Below are 17,470 nucleotides of genomic sequence, written 5' to 3' on the forward strand. Positions count from 1 at the left end.
CGTGAACCTGGGAGGCGGAGCTTGCAGTGAGCCGAGATCGCGCCACTGCACTCCAGCCTGGGTGACAGAGCGAGACTCCGTCTCAAAAAAAACAACAAAAAAACCCAATATAGATATATACCTATATATGTATATATTATATATGTGTATATATATGTGTGTGTATATATGTGTGTATATATCTATATTATATATATATAATAGCTGCCCCCCTCCCCTAGCACATGAGCACCCCGGGGCAGCCTCACCGGTAGGCAGCACTCAGCGCCATGTAGAACCCAAGGAAGCAGAGCAGCTCTCGCCACAGGAGTTTGTAGATGCTCCCACGCCACAGCAGCAGCAGCTGGGAGAAGCCACCGAAGCGGGCATTCGCCACTCGGGCTGTGTAGGTGACGGTCATTGTGGCACCCGGCAGGTGTGGCCAAGGGAGAGGGAGTGGCCCGGGTGGGGGCTGCGGGTGGGGGTGAAGAGGTGCGGGGATAACTGAGCACAGGGATTCCACCCATGTTCCGGCCGGCCACCCCTTCAGTCCTGACCCTTGCCTGAGTTGCCTTCTCCTCCCAGCTTTACTCAGTCTAGTCCAGCCCCCAGTGCCACTCCCTGAGTGGCAGGGAGTGTGTGTCTCAGGCTGTCCCCTTCCCTAGACTCCTGGCCCCAGGCGCTGGTACCTGCCGTCCCCCACCACCAAGACCCTTGAGTCCCTGCAGTCAGCTCCTGAGTCACCCTTTCCCCGATCCCTTTCACTTAGAGGCCACCTGTAGCATCCCCCACTCCGCGAGTCCCCAGCGCCTGAGTTTCTAGGTTCTCAAGGCTCCACCTCCCCCAAATTCTCTCCCTCAGCCCCTATTTCTGTCTCCCCCTTTTCCACTTCCCCAGCTCCAAGTCTTGACCCATTCCACTCCCTGCACTCCCTCTGAAGCCCTGTCCCTAAGCCTCCGGGTCCCCTAGCCCCCCTGCCCCAGCCTGTCCACCTTCCGCTTAATGGCCCTGGCTCCCCCTACTCCCTTTTCCTCCCGGATCCTCCTTGACCTTTCCTCTCTCCATTCCCCTCCAGCCTTCCAAGCCCTCCACTCCCCACCCCGGGAGGACTCCGGATGCATTCCTGCCCGCAGGTTCCCTATTCCCTCAGGGCCCCCTATTTCCCCAAGCCTGGGCTCATCTCACCTGTGTTGAAGGTGGCCGGTGCAGGGACCCACAGGGACAGGGATGGAATGGGCGGGTGGCTTTGGCATTGGGTGGGGCTGGGGAGTGGGTGTGCCCCCCTTTCCTGGTTCTCCTCCCTTGGCTGGGCTGCAGCTTCAGAACTTTGTTTGGAGTCCCACAAGTTTGTTACCTGGCACTGGGGGAGAAATCCGCCTTGTCCTCCTTTGCCCCTCCCTATTCCCCTCCCAGTCACTCAGTGGCAGGTCGTAAGGATCTGGAACCCAGAGGCTGGGGGAGGAAGCAGGGATGGTGGACACACACACACTGCTCAGTGAGGCTGGGTCACTCCACAGTCACCTGTAATCACAGTGTCACAGAGATGCACGCAGAAACACACATCATAATTCCAGACACAAATCCAGCTGCTCTTAAGACAGCCTCAGCCAGGCACAATGGCTGACGCTTGTAATTTTAGCACTTTGGGAGGCTTAGGTGGGAGGATCACTTGAGCCACGAGTTCAAGACCAGCCTGGGCAACATAGTGAGATCCCCATCTCTATTGAAAAAACGAAAAGACAGTCTCACATAACTATGGTGACTCAGAGGGGCAGTACACACTGTCACAGAACCTTCCAGAGTCACACAAGGTACACCTACCTCAACCCCCCTGCCCCCATCATGCATATATAAGGCAGGTGGACCCTGACATACTAGGCTCTCCCCTCTCACACACACAGTGCTACCAACGGTCTGGATTCCCTCATGATCATACCGTGTAACAAAGACACCCACACAACCAGCCAAGCACAGACCCCACCCAGACCTCAGAATGCCTTCACACACACAGTCATACACCACTGCAAGGAGGTTTTATTCCTGATCTCCTCTGTGCAAAGATACACCCATGATCACACACCAAATGAAAAACCCTTTCCTCAGTGTGGTGGCACACAACCCCAGGCTCAGAGAGGGGCCTGAGGTTCACCAATCTTGCAAAGACACACACAACAGCCACCCCTAGGGTACCCTAGCTATCACCGCTGTTGAAACTCACCACCATTTGCACACCAATATGTGAAGGCAACCCCCTTTCCAACGCTCCCTCCCGGCGGCATGCCCATACCCACACACACAGGTCTCAGATACTCTCAGCGTTGACACGGACACACAAGCTTAGGGACACAAAACCTTGTCCTGCGTTTGGCATGGATTCTGGGCAGATGTTCATTCTTCACAGACACACCTGTAAAGGGGACACTCCCAGGCTGTTACAAACAGTACCCACTCCCCCTCCATTGTCCAGCTTGGAAGACATTAACACACAGATTGGTGTGGGAGGGGCAGACGCTTGGGGGTAAAACCCTGGGATGGGCATCCCAGAGTGCTCAGGAGCCCCTCGTGCATTCTGCATAGCCCCGCCCGAGGTTCCAAGCCTGGCAGGCTGGGACACCGTGTTCCCGGACTGGCAGATGTTCACCCTGCCCGGGGTAATTAGGAACCCGCCTGGGCTGGCCACCCTGTGACCCATGCCTTCGCTGTCCAGCTGCCGGACAGCCCATAAATGGGGGCGAGGGGGCAGCTGGGGCGGTGTCGTCAGCTGCGGAACCTGGCAAGGCAGTGGCAGGCTTGGTGCTGACGAGCTCAGTTCTCGACCAGCAGCCCCCACTCCCTAGGAAGTGTCCTTGCACTCACTGAAGCCGGCTCCTCCTTTTCATCCTCCCTCCCCCAGCTCACCCGCATCCCCACACACTTCCGACTGCTGAATTCCCGCAGGGGCTGGGGGCAGGCTTCCTGGGCTAGTTGATATGCTTACTAATTGTGACAAAGAAAAATAACAAACATTTCTTGGGATTTCCTGTCTGGTGCTGGTATAAATGCCTTGTGCGTTTCATCTCATGGAATCCTTACAGGCATGCTAAGTTGGTCAGCTTACTATCCAAGTAGGGAAACTGAGGCTCCGATGTCACATCTCATCTTGTTCGTAGCACAGCTGGGATTTGGATCCTGGCAGTTTGGTGGGGAACCGGCTGTACCATCATGTTTGTTTACACATGCCATCCCAACAGGCCCACACCTGTTTGTGCACACCCCAGGGAGTTGGAGTGACAAGTCTAGGCTCCTGGTGGGGTTCCCCTTATACACACACCCTGGCACACCCAGGCTCTGGGTGTGCACGGTCTGAACACTTTTTTTTTGAGACACAGTCTCACTCTGTTGCCTAGGCCAGAGTGCAATGGTGCAATCTTGGCTCAGTGCAACTTCCGCCTCCCAGGTTCAAGTGATTGTCTTGCCTCAGCCTCCCAAGTAGCAGGGATTATAGGTGGGCACCACCAAGCCTGGCTAATTTTTGTATTTTTAGTACAAAGTAGTTGGAGGCTGGCCTCCAACTCCTGACCTCGTGATCCGCCTGCCTCGGCCTCCCAAAGTGCTGGGATTACATGCGTGAGCCATCACGCCCAGACCTGAACACCACTTTCTTTTTTTTTTTTGAGACAGTGTCTTACTCTCTCGGCTCACTGCAACCTCTGCCTCCGGGGTTCAAGCGATTCTCCCACCTCAGCCTCCAAAGCAACTGGGACTACAGGTACCCCAACATCATGCCTGACTAATTTTTGTATTTTAAGTAGAGATGAGGCTTCGCCATGTTGGCCAGGCTGGTGTTGAGCTTCTGGCGTCAAGTGATGCACCCACTTCAGCCTCCCAAAGTGCTGGGATTACAGGTGTAAGGCACTGCGCCCGGCCTGAACACCACTTTGACTTGTGTGTGTCCTCAGGAACCCCCTTCCTGTCCCCCCTAGCCAGCTCTGGCTTGGAACTTGCAAACTCTCAAGGTCATGCCCCATTCTGAGTCTCCCAAGTGGGGACAATAGCAGTGCAGGCAGCGGCAGAGGGAGAAGCGAAGGGCAGGGGTAAGGGGGTCCACTAGGTGCCTTCCAGGCTTGTGTGCCCACAGCCTGAGACCGCTCTGGAGTCAGGATGAGACTTCAGGAGCCCCTCCAGCCCAAGTCCTCTGTCACCCTGCCCAGTAACCAGCCCCCTTGCTGCAGCCCTTTGCTGGGAGGGGCTGATGCCATCCCATGGGGGCAGGAATTGGGGGGTGGAGACTGTTAATCCCCAGTCTGGCAGGCCTGGCCTCTCCCCAGGGCGCCCACTAATTCCCAAACCAAACAGCAGGCAGCGCCGGGCCCACTGCCGGCCTAATCCGCTCCCCACCAGCCTGGGGCTGGCCAAGGGGCCTCCCAGTTCCCACACTCTGAGCCTCCAAGGAAGTGGGCAAATGCCTCTGCCTTCCATTCCAGGCTTCACAGCCCCAGCAGGGACACCTAGGGATACCTTAACCCATACAGAATGAGACAAAGGTATCTCTCACCCAAGACACCCTCCTTCCAAAGTTGCCACAATGAACATGCATCTCTATTAGGTCTCTGTTGTGAATGGGCCCCTGTAGATGTGACACTTCTTTGCAGTGCACAATCTGTGCAACTGTACATAAAGGTGCTTACCTTCGCCTCCCAATGTCAACAAATATAGCAGTTTAAGATCATTTTATTGAGAGCAAGAGGTGGGAGAGGTAGGAGGCAACTACAGCTCCCCACCAGCCCCACCAGGGGGAATGGACCCCTCCCTGCCTCCTGCCCAAGTGGCTCCCCCTGTATTATGGGGGGGACTTTGTGCAAACTCTGCCCCGAGGGGGTGGGGAGGGTGGAGGGTGAGTGTGAAATGGCAGCGGTTGGGGCTGGCAGCTGTGCTACTGGGCACTGGGGGGCTTATAGGGCTCCAGGAGGAGGGCCGAGAAGGTGTTGACCTTGTCTGCCCCCCGCACCTCATGGGGTAACAGCGGCAGCTTCACGATGTGGAAGTCTTCATACAGGTCCTCCATCTGCAGCCAGGGCAGAGGGTAGAAGGCAGTGGTCAGGGGGCAGGAAGGCAGAGACAGTGTGGATCAATAGAAGGGGTTAAGCTAGAAAGCTTCCAGGGTCAGGGAGAGAATATAGGGCAGGAGCTTAAGGTGTCATAAGTGGGAGTTGGGTTAGTATAGCCAGAGATCACTGGGCTAGACCACCTGCTCTCCAGGGTCACAGGGATCTAGGCCAGGCCAGCCACAGTCCTCTATGGCCAGAATAAGGGTGAAGGATCTGAAATGTGGGGGCAAAGGGCAGGAGGCTAGGCCAGAGGGCCAGAAGATGGAGCAAAAGGTCAGAGAATAAAGGGGCAGAGGTGCCTCTGCTGAGCCAGTGCTGGGTGGGTGGGCACACCTGGTCCAGATACTTGGCCTGGATCTTGTGGCGGGCCTCACACATCTTGCAGGGCTTCTCGGGGTCAGGGAAGACGAGCTGGTTGACAATGATATTGTGCGTGTCGATCTTGCACTTGGCCAGCTCCTGGATCAGCCTCTCTGTCTCATACAGGGACAGGAACTCGGCAATGCATACGCAGATGAAAGTTGTCTGCTCCTACAGGGCACAAGAGAGGACAGTGAGGGGCGGGTTCTGCCACGGTCCTCAGCCCCCAGGCTTCTCACTGCCAGCCAGACCACCACTCACAGGGTCCTTGAACTGCTCACTGACTGAGCGGATGACGGGCAGAGTCTCCTCTAGCTTGGAGGCCAGCTGGTCTGCGTTCATGTCCCCCAGGCCCAGCATGTTGCACATCTGCAGGGGGGATGTGGGAGGGCTCATAGCTTACCTGGGGCTCATTAAACCTCCTGGGTTGGGGGTTCACTAAACATCACGGGGATGACTCCTGATACCTCCCAGCGGTTAAAGGCTCAGGCCCGTGAGCAGATTCCTGGGGTTGGTCAAATACCAGCTTTGCCATTTCTTTCTTCTTTTCTTGAAATGGAGTCTCGCTCTGTTGCCCAGGCTGGAGTGCAGTGGCGTGATCTTGGCTCTCTGCAACCTCCGCCTCCCGGGTTCAAGCGATTCTCCTGCCTCAGCCTCCCGAGTAGCTGGGATTACAGGCACGCGCCACCATGCCCGGCTAATTTTTGTATTTTTAGTACAGGTGGGGTTTCATCATTTTTGGCCAGGCTGGTCTTGAACTCCTGACCTCAGGTGATCCACCCGCCTTGGCCTTGCGAAGTGTTAGGATTACAGGCGTGAGCCAACACCACCGGCCTCAGCCTTGCCATTTCTAGGGAACCATGGCTAAGGGGCTTGACTTTCTGGAGCCTCAGTTTCCCCATCTCTAAACTTTACCTCCCAGACCTGTTGTACCAGATGAGCTGATGCATATAATGTGTTCAGAACAGTGTCTGGCACACAGTAAGTGCCCAGTGTTACCACCTGAGGCACAGGTCCTCACAGGGTACACATATGCACATACACCATGGTGGGTGGTGCTGGTGGTGTGAAGCACTGTGGGCGCTTTGGGGTTGTCATTGTAATAGTAAGCCACGGGGGTTGGGCACAGTGGCTCATGCCTGTAATCCCAGCACTTTGGGAGGTCGAGGTGGGTATACTGCTTGAGGCTAGGAGTTCAAGACCAGCTTGGGCAACATGGCAAAACCCTGTCTCTACAAAAAATACAAAAATTAGCTGGGCATGGTGGTACACGTCTGCTAAGTACACGTCTGCTAAGTACCCCCAGCTACTTGGGAGGCTGTGGCACGAGAATCACTTGAACCCAGGAGGTGGAGGTTGCAATGAGCCGAGATTGCACCACTGCACTCCAGCCTGGGTGACAGAGCAAGACTCTGTCTCAAAAAAAAAAAAAAAAAAAAAAGTAATAATAATAATAATAATAATAACAACCCATGGGGCACTCTCATGATCTCCATCTGCAAGACAAGGAAGTTGAGGCCCAGAGAGGTGAAGTGATTTGCTTGAGGTCACACAGCAGTTGGGTCACACGGTGAGTGCAGAGGGTTTGAAGGCAGGTTGCCTGGTTCTGAAATGTGCTTTCTGGCTCTGTCTAGGGTATTTAGTGGGCAGGGGCAGGGACACTGAGTCCTGCCTGCGGGGGAGGAAAGACAGCTCCCTCCCATGCCCTCCAGGGAGAATTCCAGAGAGAGAAGGGGTGGGAAGGAAAGGGAATCGTTAGTACGTGTCTGAGGGTCTAGGGGCCTGGACCTACTCCCACTCCCAGCTGCCTGGATGGTGCAGGTGGGGGCCCCCGCCGCCTGCCTGTGAGATGAAAGGGCTGATCTGGTTCTTGATCTGCATAAGTCGGCCCAGGCCCCGCTCCACGATGGTGGGGAAGTTGAGCAGCCTCAGTGTGTGGCCCGTGGGTGCCGTGTCAAACACCACCACCGAGAAGTTCATGCCCTTCACCAGCCTGAGGGGAGACAGGGGTCAGGCCCTCTGTGTCCACTCTTCCCCTTCCCCAGGCAGCCCCCACCCCTGCTGGCTGGGCCTGACCTCATGACCTCGGCATAGCTCATGGCCTCATCGATGCCGGGAAATGCGCTCATGGCCTCCTGCATCATCTTCTTGCCCATGCTCAGCATGTTGTCCTCCTCGAAGAACTCGTCAGGCAGCTCCGCCACGCCCAGGCTGGGGTCAATCTCCTGGGGGCCAAAGGGATGAGACTGAGGTTGCCGCTACTGCTGGGGGAGCCTTCCTACCTGGGCACAGGGCCAGGGGAAGCCTTCTTACCTGGGCACAGGGCCAGAGGGAGCCTGTGGCAGGCTCTGACCACAGGCGTTTCATTAGGTCATGGCTGGGGGGACCCTGAGGTAGCACTTAGGGTTTTGTATGGTTGCATAAAGGGTGAAAAACAACAGGAAAATTGCAAGCTGTGGCCAGGGCCCTCAAAGGGAAGCCGAAACCCACTGCGGGCCATTTACATTGCTACTTCCCACTTGTAACCGGCCACTTGCGACCCCAGATACTCCCGTGAATGGGCCATGACCTCTTCCAGGTCATCCATCCCTCCACTGAGAGATTCCTTGACCACCCTAAATAACAGCACAGATCCACTGACATCCCCTGCCCTGCCTTCCTTTCTCCTTAAGGTTTAGTCCTTAGGAGCTGGGCAGGATAGCTCACGCCTATAGTCCCAGGCACTCAGGATAATGAGATGGGAGGATCGCTTGAACCCAGGAGTTGGACACCAGCCTGGGCAATATAACAAGACACATCTGAAAAAAGAAAAATTAGCCCTTCCTCACATCCCTCATGATTCCCTTATCATGTTTATCATCTGTCTCCAGAGCAGATGGAGGGGCATCCCCTCAAGGGCAAGGGTTTTACCATCTAGCTCACTGCTGTGTCCTCAGCACTTAGCATGAACAGTGCCTGGCACAGAGGTCGTCAATATGTATGCAGAATCCGGCCAGGCACGGTAGCTCACGCCGGTAATTCCAGTCCTTTGGGAGGTGGAGACGGACAGATCACCTGAGGTCGGGAGTTGGAGACCAGCTTGGTCAACATGGTGAAACCCTGTCTCTACTAAAAATACAAAAATTAGCCAGGCATAGTGGCGGACGCCTATAATCTTAGCTACTCTGGAGATTGAGGCAATAGTGGCGGATGCCTATAATCTTAGCTACTCTGGAGATTGAGGCAATAGTGGCGGATGCCTATAATCTTAGCTACTCTGGAGATTGAGGCAACACCATTGCACTCCAGCCTGAGTGACAGAGTGAGACTCTGTGTCAAAAAACAAACAACAAAACAAAACACAAACATGTATGTAGAATCTATAAAGGGATAACCACGGCTGGGGTCTGTGGCCAGTCTCAGACTCAATGCCTCCCTCTTTTTTTTTTTTTCTGAGATGGAGTTTTGTTCTGGTTGCCTAGGCTGGAGTGTAGTGGCATGATCTTGGCTCACCGCAACCCCCGCCTTGTGGATTCAAGTGATTCTCCTGCCTCAGCCTCCCAAGTAGCTGAGACTACAGGCATGCCCCACCATGCCGGGCTAATTTTTTGTATATATATATTTTTTTTGAGATGGAGTTTCACTCTTGTTGTCCAGGCTGGACAATGGTAAAATCTCAGCTCACGGCGACCTCCGCCTTCCGGGTTCAAGCGATTCTCCTGCCTCAGCCTCCTAAGTAGCTGGGATTACAGGCATGCGCCACCACCCCAGCTAATTATGTATTTTTAGTAGAGACGGGGTTTCTCCATGTTCGTCAGGCTGGTCTTGAACACCCAGCCTCAGGTGATCCGCCCACCTCAGCCTCCTAAAGTGCTGGGATTACAGGTGGGGCCACCATGGCCGGCCAATGCCTCCCTCTTCATCCTCCTCCTTTGTCACCTCTTCTTGGTGACTTCATGGGTCCCATGGGGAAGGACCCAACTCGCTGGCCTTAGGGGTCATTCCCTCTTGGGGAGCTTGCCCACTCATCACTATACCCTAGTACCACTCTCTGACCGTAACCTCCTCTTATGCCTCACGTATTCTAAGCCTCTTTGGGCCACTTTATCCCCTCACCTGGCCCCTGTAAATTGTCAGTGTTCCTCTTGGCTGGCACCCTTATCCAGCCCAGCTTCCATAGGTTCCCTCTGCAAACACTCCCTTTCCCCCTGCTGTTGGCAAAATCCCCCACTCTGGTTACTTGCAGCATTTTTTTTTCTTTCTTTTAGAGATAGCGTCTTGGCTGGGCGTGGTAGCTCACATGTGTAATCCCAGCATATTAGGAGGCCAAGCTGGGCAGATCATTTGAGGTCAGGAAATTGAAAACAGCACGGCCAACATCGTGAAACCCCATCTCTACTAAAAAGAAATACAGGCCAGGTGCGGTGGTTCACGCCTGTAATCCCAACACTTTGGGAGGCCGAGGTGGGCGGATCACGAGGTCAGGAGATCGAGACCATCCTGGCTGACATGGTGAAACATGAACAGTGCCTGGCACAGAAGTCGTCAACATGTATGCAGCATCCGGCCAGGCATGGTAGCTCACGCCTGTAATTCCAGTCCTTTGGGAGGTGGAGACGGACAGATCACCTGAGGTTGGGAGTTCAAGACCAGCTTGGCCAACATGGTGAAACCCTGTCTCTACTAAAAATACAAAAAATTAGCCGGGCGTGGTGGCGGGCGCCTGTAGTCCCAGCTACTTAGGAGGCTGAGGCAGGAGAATCACTTGAAATCGGGAGGGAGAGGTTGCAGTGAACCGAGATTGCGCCACTGCACTGCAGCCTGGGCAACAGAGTAAGACTGTCTCAAAAAACAAAAAACAAAGCAAAAAAAAAAACACCCCCAAAAAACAAAACAACAACAACAATAAAAAAATCAGCTGGATGTGGTGGCGGGCACCTGTAATCACAGCTACTTGGGAGGCTGAGGCAGGAGAATCGCTTAAACTCAGGAGGTGGGGGTTGCAGTGAGCTGAGATCACACCACTGCACTCCAGCGTGGGTGACAGAGTGAAACTCAGTCTCAAAAAAAAAAAAAAAAGAGATAGCATCTCACACATAGCTCATTGCAGCCTCAAACTCCTAGGCTCAAACGATCCTCCTGCCTCAACGTACCGACTTACTGGGACTATAGGCACACACCACCATGCCCAGCTAATTTTGTTTAACTCCTGGCCTCCCTCAAGTGATCCTCCTGTCTCAGTCTCTGCAAGCACTGAAATTATAAGTGTGGCTTTCTAGCTCTTTAGTATCACTGCACTTGAGGGTCTGAACACTCCTGAAGAGTATTTCCATCTTGCTCTCTACCCTTTTGTTTTTCTTTTTTTGGAAATGGAGTCTCACTCTGTCGCCCAGGCTGGAGTGCAGTGGTGCAATCTCGACTCACTGCAACCTCTGCCTCCCCAGTTCAAGCAATTCTTTGCCTCAGCCTCCCAAGTTTCTGGGATTATAAGCATCTGACACCAGGCCTGGCTAATTTTTGTATTTTTAGTACAGACGGAGTTTCACCACCTTGGCCAGGCTGGTCTTTTAACTCCTGACCTCGTGATCCACCCTCCTCAGCCTCCCAAAGTGCTGGGATTACAGGCGTGAGCCACCGCGCCCGGCCCTTGCTCCTCTCTTCTGAACACAAATCTCCAATGGACACTTGGTGATCCAGACAATTCTGGTTCCCTCTGCTACCTTAAGAAGCATTTATGTGGCATTTTCTCCCTCCTCAAACTTCCATCCCATTCACTGCTGAGGCCCTTGCCCGTTCCTTGGTGAGAAAGAGAAGCCATTGGCTGCCAACACCCTCATCTCCGCTGAGGAAGTGCCCCAATTCCTCCTGTTTCCCTCCCAGTCCTTGACCCTGGCAGCACCCAAGTCCTGGGTCTGTATACTGGATGGAGCTCATCCCACCTGAGGACTGTCCTCTGCCAGCATCCTCACTCTGCAGCATCTCTTTATTTTTTATTTCTTTATTTTTATTGAGATGGAGTCTTGCTCTGTCGTTCAGGCTGTAATGCAGTGGTGCCATCTCAGCTCACTGCAAGCTCTGTGTCCCGGGTTCACGCCATTCTCCTGCCTCAGCCTCCCGAGTAGCTGGGACTACAGGTGCCTGCCACCATGCCTGGCTACTTTATTTATTTATTTATTTTTTTTGAGATGGAATCTCACTCTGTCGCCCAGGCTGGAATGCAGTGGCACGATCTCGGCTCATTGCAACCTCTGCCCCTCCGAGTTCAAGCGATTCTTCTGCCTCAGCCTCCCAAGTAGCTGGGATTACAGGCGCCTGCCACTGTGCCCGGCTAACACCTGGCTAATTTTTGTACTTTTTTTTCTTTTTTTGTGAGACTGAGTCTTGCTCTGCTGCCCAGGCTGGAGTGCAGTGGTGCGATCTCGGCTCACTGCCAGCTCTGCCTCCCGGGTTCACGCCATTCTCCTGCCTCAGCCTCCCGAGTAGCTGGGACTACAGGTGCCCGCCACCGCACCCAGCTATTTTTTTGTATTTTCACTAGAGATGGGGTTTCACTGCGTTATCCAGGATGGTCTCGATCTCCTGACCTTGTGATCCACCCGTCTCGGCCTCCCAAAGTGCTGGGATTACAGGCATGAGCCACTGCGTCCGGCCGTTATTTTGTTTTTTGAGACAGATTCTCCCTCTGTCACCCAGGCTGGAGTAAAGTGGCGCGATTTCGGCTCTCTGCAAGCTCCGCCTCCCAGGTTCATGTCATTCTCCTGACTCAGCCTCCGGAGCAGCTGGGACTATAGATGCCTGCCACCATGCCCAGGCAATTTTTTTTGTATTTTTAGTAGAGATGGGGTTTCACCGTGTTAGCCAGGATGGTCTGGATATCCTGACCTTGTGATCCACCCGCCTGGGACTCCCAAAGTGCTGGGATGACAGGAGTGAGCCACCGTGCCCAGCATTTTTTTTTTTTTTGAGACGTGGTAAAACCTCGTCTCTACTAAAAATACAGAAATACAAAAATTAGCCAGGCATGGTGGTAGGCACCTATAATCCCAGTTACTCTGGAGGCTGACGCAGGAGAATCTCTGTCTCCTGGGTTCAAGCGATTTTCCTGCCTTAGCCTCATGAGTAGTTGGTATTACAGGCACCTGACACCGTGTCCAGCTAACTGTTTTATATTTTTAGTAGAGACAGGGTTTCACCATATTGGCCAGGCTGGTCTCAAACCCCTAACCTCAAGTGATCCGCCCACCTTGGCTTCTGAAAGTGCTAGGATTACAGGCGTGAGCCACGATGCCCAGCCCTCACACAGCTTTAAATGCCAACCTTGGGACAGTGACTTCCAAATGAATGCCAACCTCCTCTGGGCTCCAGACTCACATAAACAAGCTATTGTCATGATGTTTCCACTTGGATTTCCAGTGGGCACCTCAGATTCACTGCGGAGAAAATGAAATTCTTGATTTGTCCATTCTACACCTACTCCTTTCCTAGTTTTCCCCATCCTAGCTGCTTAGAGAGACAAGAAAGACATGTAATCAATTAATTTCTTTCTCTCACCCATTACAACCAAGTAATCTCACTGGCTTACTTCCAAAATACATCCCTAGTGTGATGTGGTGGCTCATGCCTGTAATCTCAGCACTGTGGGAGGCCGAGGCGGTCAGATCATTTGAGGTCAGGACTTCGAGCCCAGCCTGGCCAACATGGTGAAAACCTGTCTCTACTAAAAATACAAAATTAACAGGCAGTGGTGGACATGCCTGTAATGCCAACTACACAGTAGGTTGAGGCATGAGAATTGCTTGAACCTGGGAGGTGGAGGTTGCAGTGAGCCTAGATCGGGTCACTGCACTCCAGCCTGGGAGGCACAGGATTCCTGAGTGTTTAAAAAAAAAGAAAAAATTCTCAAATCTGACTATTTCTCCCCCAACATTCTGCCTCCACCAGAGTCCAGGATGTTGTCATCTCTCAACTGGTTACATCCCCAATCTCCTTGTTAGTTTCCCTGCTTCTACACTGACTGACAATTAAATCTCCACCTGGCCATCAGAGGGTACTTTTCAAACGTGAATTTGGCCACGACACTGCCCTGCTTAAAACAAACAGCTTCCCGTTGAACCTGGAGTCAATGCCAAACTTCTTACCGTGGCCCATAAGGTACCACACTTTGTGGCTCTGATTGGTCTCTCCAACTTCTTCTTCCCCTACCCTGGCTCAATAAGCTTTAGGCACTCTGGTGTGCTTCCCTCTCTGCAATTCCTCATTGGTTCCCTTGTGAGTATGTTGAGGAAGGGGTGAAACAGGAGAGACACAGGATAAAGAGTGGATAGGACATGGTGGCTGCTGGTGTGTGCACACAGGAAAAGCTGGAAGAGGCCTTTCCCAGAAGTGGGGGCTAAGCCCTGCTCCACTCACCATAGCAAAGAGGTTGTCATAGCCTTTGACCTTAGTAGGCACCTTTGAGAACTTCTGGTCAAAAGCATCTGAGATGTTGTGAGCTGGGTCTGTGGAGATGATCAGCACACTCTCACGCCCCTTGGAGAGCTGGACTGCCAGACTGCAGCTGGGTAAAGGAAAAGTCAAAAGACAGGGGATGAGGGGTTGGGCTCTGTTCCCTGGGTCTGCAAGGGTAGTGGTAGTTTCCCTGGAGCAGATGACCCGGATCAGCAAGGGCCTTGAGAGGAGAGTATGGGTTAAGGTGGGATTGAGCCTCAATCCCTACAAAGGAACCCTCTCTGATTTATCTACTGACCCTTCTATGTGGACTAGAGAGATAAGGTTCAAATGACTGAGTATGTCTGGCCTAGTGCCTGTTGCTTCTTTGCTGGGCACACCGTGGCATGGCCCAGCTGTCCAGCCAGCATAGCTTGACTCCGTGCTCCCTTCTTTAATAAGCTAAGGGATCCCTTGCACTCCCTGGTAAGCACAGGATGGTTTGGTCCACTTGTCCAGGATAATCTGCCGCATGGACACCTCCTGCCTGTAGCTGCCTGGGACAGTCTGATCATGTGCCCTCTCCCTCGCTTTCCAGCCTCACTCTCGCCTTGGACATAAAACACCAAGGTTTACCAAACTAGGATTGCTTGTTCTGGTGCCGCCCCTACCCACAACTCTGGATTCACTCAGGTACGGTCCAGCTGATGGGGACATCTAAGTGCTTCCCCGTCCCCCGGGCGCTGCACTTGAGCCCCAACATGGATGGTCCAATTCAGAGGGTGCTAGGGCTGCACTGAGGAGATCTTTCTCATGTGCTCCAGGTAACTTCCAGAGAGTGAAACCCAAAGACCCCCACCAGCCCCCTTGCCCCGGTCGTGTTGGAAAAGCCGGTCCTTGGCCTCCCCTTCGCCCAGTAGTATATCCTACACGCCTCCTGGCCTCCGCCGCAGCCTCCTTACCTGCAGGTGGTCTTGCCCACTCCACCCTTGCCCCCGACGAAGATCCACTTCAGGCTGCGCTGCTCGATGATGTTGCTAAGCGTAGGCTCCAGCGGCTCCACATCAGGCGCATCTTCGAACTCCTCTGCCTCAACCCCCCACCCGGCCACCCCTGCCGCCATCTTGGAACTGGCTCACGTGATCCAGCGGAACGCACCATACGAAGCACCTACAGGGGAAATTCTCCTATCACATTCCTATCGAAGCTAGAAGCGTGAGTTAATTTCCTCATTACTTCCATTTGAGGAGAAATATAAATTACATTTGCACTATTCTTTGCTTCCAGGGTTCACCTTGTCAACCTCTGGTCTATAATTTTCCAAGGGCTCCCCCTACCTAATGAACACATCGGTACGGTCCAGGCTACTCCCCTTCACTGATTGGGCCCTAAGTCTCGCAGCTCTCCTTTCATTGGCTACATCTTTTCTTACGTCCACCAATCACTCTCATGCTCCGATAGCGCCAACCTCTCCTTAGCAACCAGCCAAACACCCAGTCCATGCCCTTTCGATGAAGTTAGATTCCCAGTCCGCCTTGGCCTCCATAGGCTCAACTTTATGTCCATCATTTTCCCTCTATTATTCACGTTAGGTCCCAACCTCGCCTCAGGTCCGCCTCCTCTATTATTCAATAGGCTGTGAGCCACTTGGCTCTTGCCGCAAACCAATCATAGACAAATAGACTCAGTTGGCTGGCTATAGGTCCCCGGGCTGACAGTGGGTTAGAGTGGGCGAGTCCAGAGTTTTGTCCTGGACGCCCTGATCTCCCATGCCTAGCAGGCACCATTCCTGTAATTGCGCTCCGTTTGGTAGAAGGGACCCTAATTCCTAAAAGCCACCTTGTATTTCAAGAGAAGACTCCAGTATACCATATTTCATGTTTGAACCTCTGTTCTGGAGCAGGAACACTAGCTGGGTTCCAGGCCCTTGATGGAGACCCCAGCCCATGACACTCTTAACTTTAGAGGGAGATTAGAGCCTAGAAATAACCCCAACTTAATCTGAATACTACAGCTCATAAACTATTCTGATTCTCTGGCCGGGCGCGGTGGCTCACGCCTGTAATCCTACCACTTTGGGAGGCCGAGGCGGGTGGATCACCTGAGGTCAAGAGTTCAGGACCAGCCTGGCCAAGATGGTGAAACCCCGTCTCCACTGAAAATACAAAAATTAGCCGGGCGTGGTGGCACGCACCTGTAATCCCAGCTACTCAGGAGGCTGAGGCAGGAGAATCGCTTGAATCCGGAGCGCAGAGGTTGCAGCGAGCCGAGATTGCGCCACTTCACTCCAGCCTCGGTGAAAGAGTGAAATTTCGTCTCAAAAAAAAAAAATTAATTACTTAAAAATAAATAAATAAAAAAAATAGGCCGGGCGCGTTGGCTCACGCCTGTAATCCCAGCACTTTGGGAGGCCGAGGCAGGCAGATCACGAGGTCAGGAATTCAAGACCAGGCCGAGGCAGAAGAATCGCTTCAACTCGGGAGGCAGAAGCTACAGTGAGCTGAGATGACACCACTGCACTCCAGCCTGGGCGACAGAGCGAGACTCAGTCTCAAAAAATAAAATAAAATAAAATAATAACAATAACAAAATTTTAAAAAAAAAGCTGATTCTCAGACGGGGACCTCAGCTCCACAGAGCCCCTATGTCCCCCAAAAATGTGAGCTTTATCCAGAGATGAGTACCCAACCCAAAGATACCCCTATTTCTACTTGGGGGGCCCAGGCTACACATGCTCTCTATTCCCTAGTTAGGGACTCAAGTTCCCAGGTGTCAGCTGAGTACACAACTCCAAATGAGGTCCTTCCCCTCACAGAGATTATTATTGGTGTCAGACGGGGATTCTAGCCCTGGAAAACGAATCTGTTCCTAGCCCCAAGTGAAACCAACTCCAGAGAGCAAGCTACAGCCCCAGTCTCAGACGACAGTCTCATTCCCCGGGAGCCCCAGTCTGGGAAACACCAGCCCAAGTACCGCTGAATTTTGAGAACCCGAGAGGCAGGGCTTGGTGGCTCACGCCTGGAATCCCAGCACTTTGGGAGGCTGAGGTGAGAGGATTGCTGGAGCCTAGGAGTTTGAGAACAGCCTGGGCAATATGACAAAACCCTGTCTCCACAAAAATAAATAAGTAAGTAAATAAATAAATAAACCAGGCGTAGTGGCGCATGCCTGTTTTCCCAGCTACTTGGGAGGCTTTGGTGGGAGGCTCACCTCAGCCGTGAGAGGTTGAGGCTGAAGTGAGCCGTGATCACGCCTTTGCACTACAGCCTCGGAAACGGAGTGTGACTCTGTCTCCAAAATAAAACAAAACAAAGCAAAAAAACAAAAAACAAAAACAAAAAAAACAGCAAGACTGACCCCGATGGCTCACGCCTGTAATCCCAAACACTTTGGAAGGGGAGGCCAAGGCAGGAGGATCGCTTGAGCCCAGGAGTTCGAGACCAGCCTGGGTAATATAGCCAGGCGCCCGTCTCTAATTTTTAAAAAACAAGGCCGGGCGCGGTGGCTCATGTCTGTATTCCCAGCACTTTGGGAGGCCGAGGCGGGCGGATCACCTGAGGTCGGGAGTTCGAGACCAGCCTGACCAACATGGAGAAATCCCGTTTCTACTAAAAATACAAAATTAGCCGGGCGTGGTG

The 17,470-nt window shown here is 53.1% G+C and overlaps 2 protein-coding genes across 2 annotated transcripts in view; both read right to left on the minus strand.

The window, feature by feature from the left end:
* The window catches only part of BEST2 (bestrophin 2), a 7,052-nt gene extending 5,858 nt beyond the window's left edge, over positions 1 to 1,194 (minus strand). The window contains exons 1-2 of the mRNA XM_011994930.1: positions 1,165 to 1,194; positions 249 to 451 (exon numbers count right to left, since the gene is read on the minus strand). Of these exons, the coding sequence (XP_011850320.1) occupies positions 249 to 400 (152 nt within the window). The 5' untranslated portion in view covers positions 401 to 451; positions 1,165 to 1,194. The remainder of the gene's footprint in view (positions 1 to 248; positions 452 to 1,164) is intronic.
* Positions 1,195 to 4,673: 3,479 nt separating this feature from the next.
* On the minus strand, positions 4,674 to 15,204 carry ASNA1 (arsA arsenite transporter, ATP-binding, homolog 1 (bacterial)). Its single transcript, XM_011994928.1, has 7 exons — positions 14,795 to 15,204; positions 13,815 to 13,962; positions 7,503 to 7,651; positions 7,269 to 7,419; positions 5,688 to 5,795; positions 5,400 to 5,597; positions 4,674 to 5,023 (listed from the first exon to the last, which is right to left on the minus strand). Exons 1-7 carry the CDS (start codon positions 14,953 to 14,955, stop codon positions 4,892 to 4,894), a joined length of 1,047 nt encoding a protein of 348 aa, XP_011850318.1. The 5' UTR covers positions 14,956 to 15,204; the 3' UTR covers positions 4,674 to 4,891.
* Positions 15,205 to 17,470: the final 2,266 nt, after the last annotated feature.

Source organism: Mandrillus leucophaeus, unplaced genomic scaffold, assembly GCF_000951045.1.
Source record: "Mandrillus leucophaeus isolate KB7577 unplaced genomic scaffold, Mleu.le_1.0 Scaffold463, whole genome shotgun sequence".
NCBI lineage: Eukaryota > Metazoa > Chordata > Mammalia > Primates > Cercopithecidae > Mandrillus > Mandrillus leucophaeus.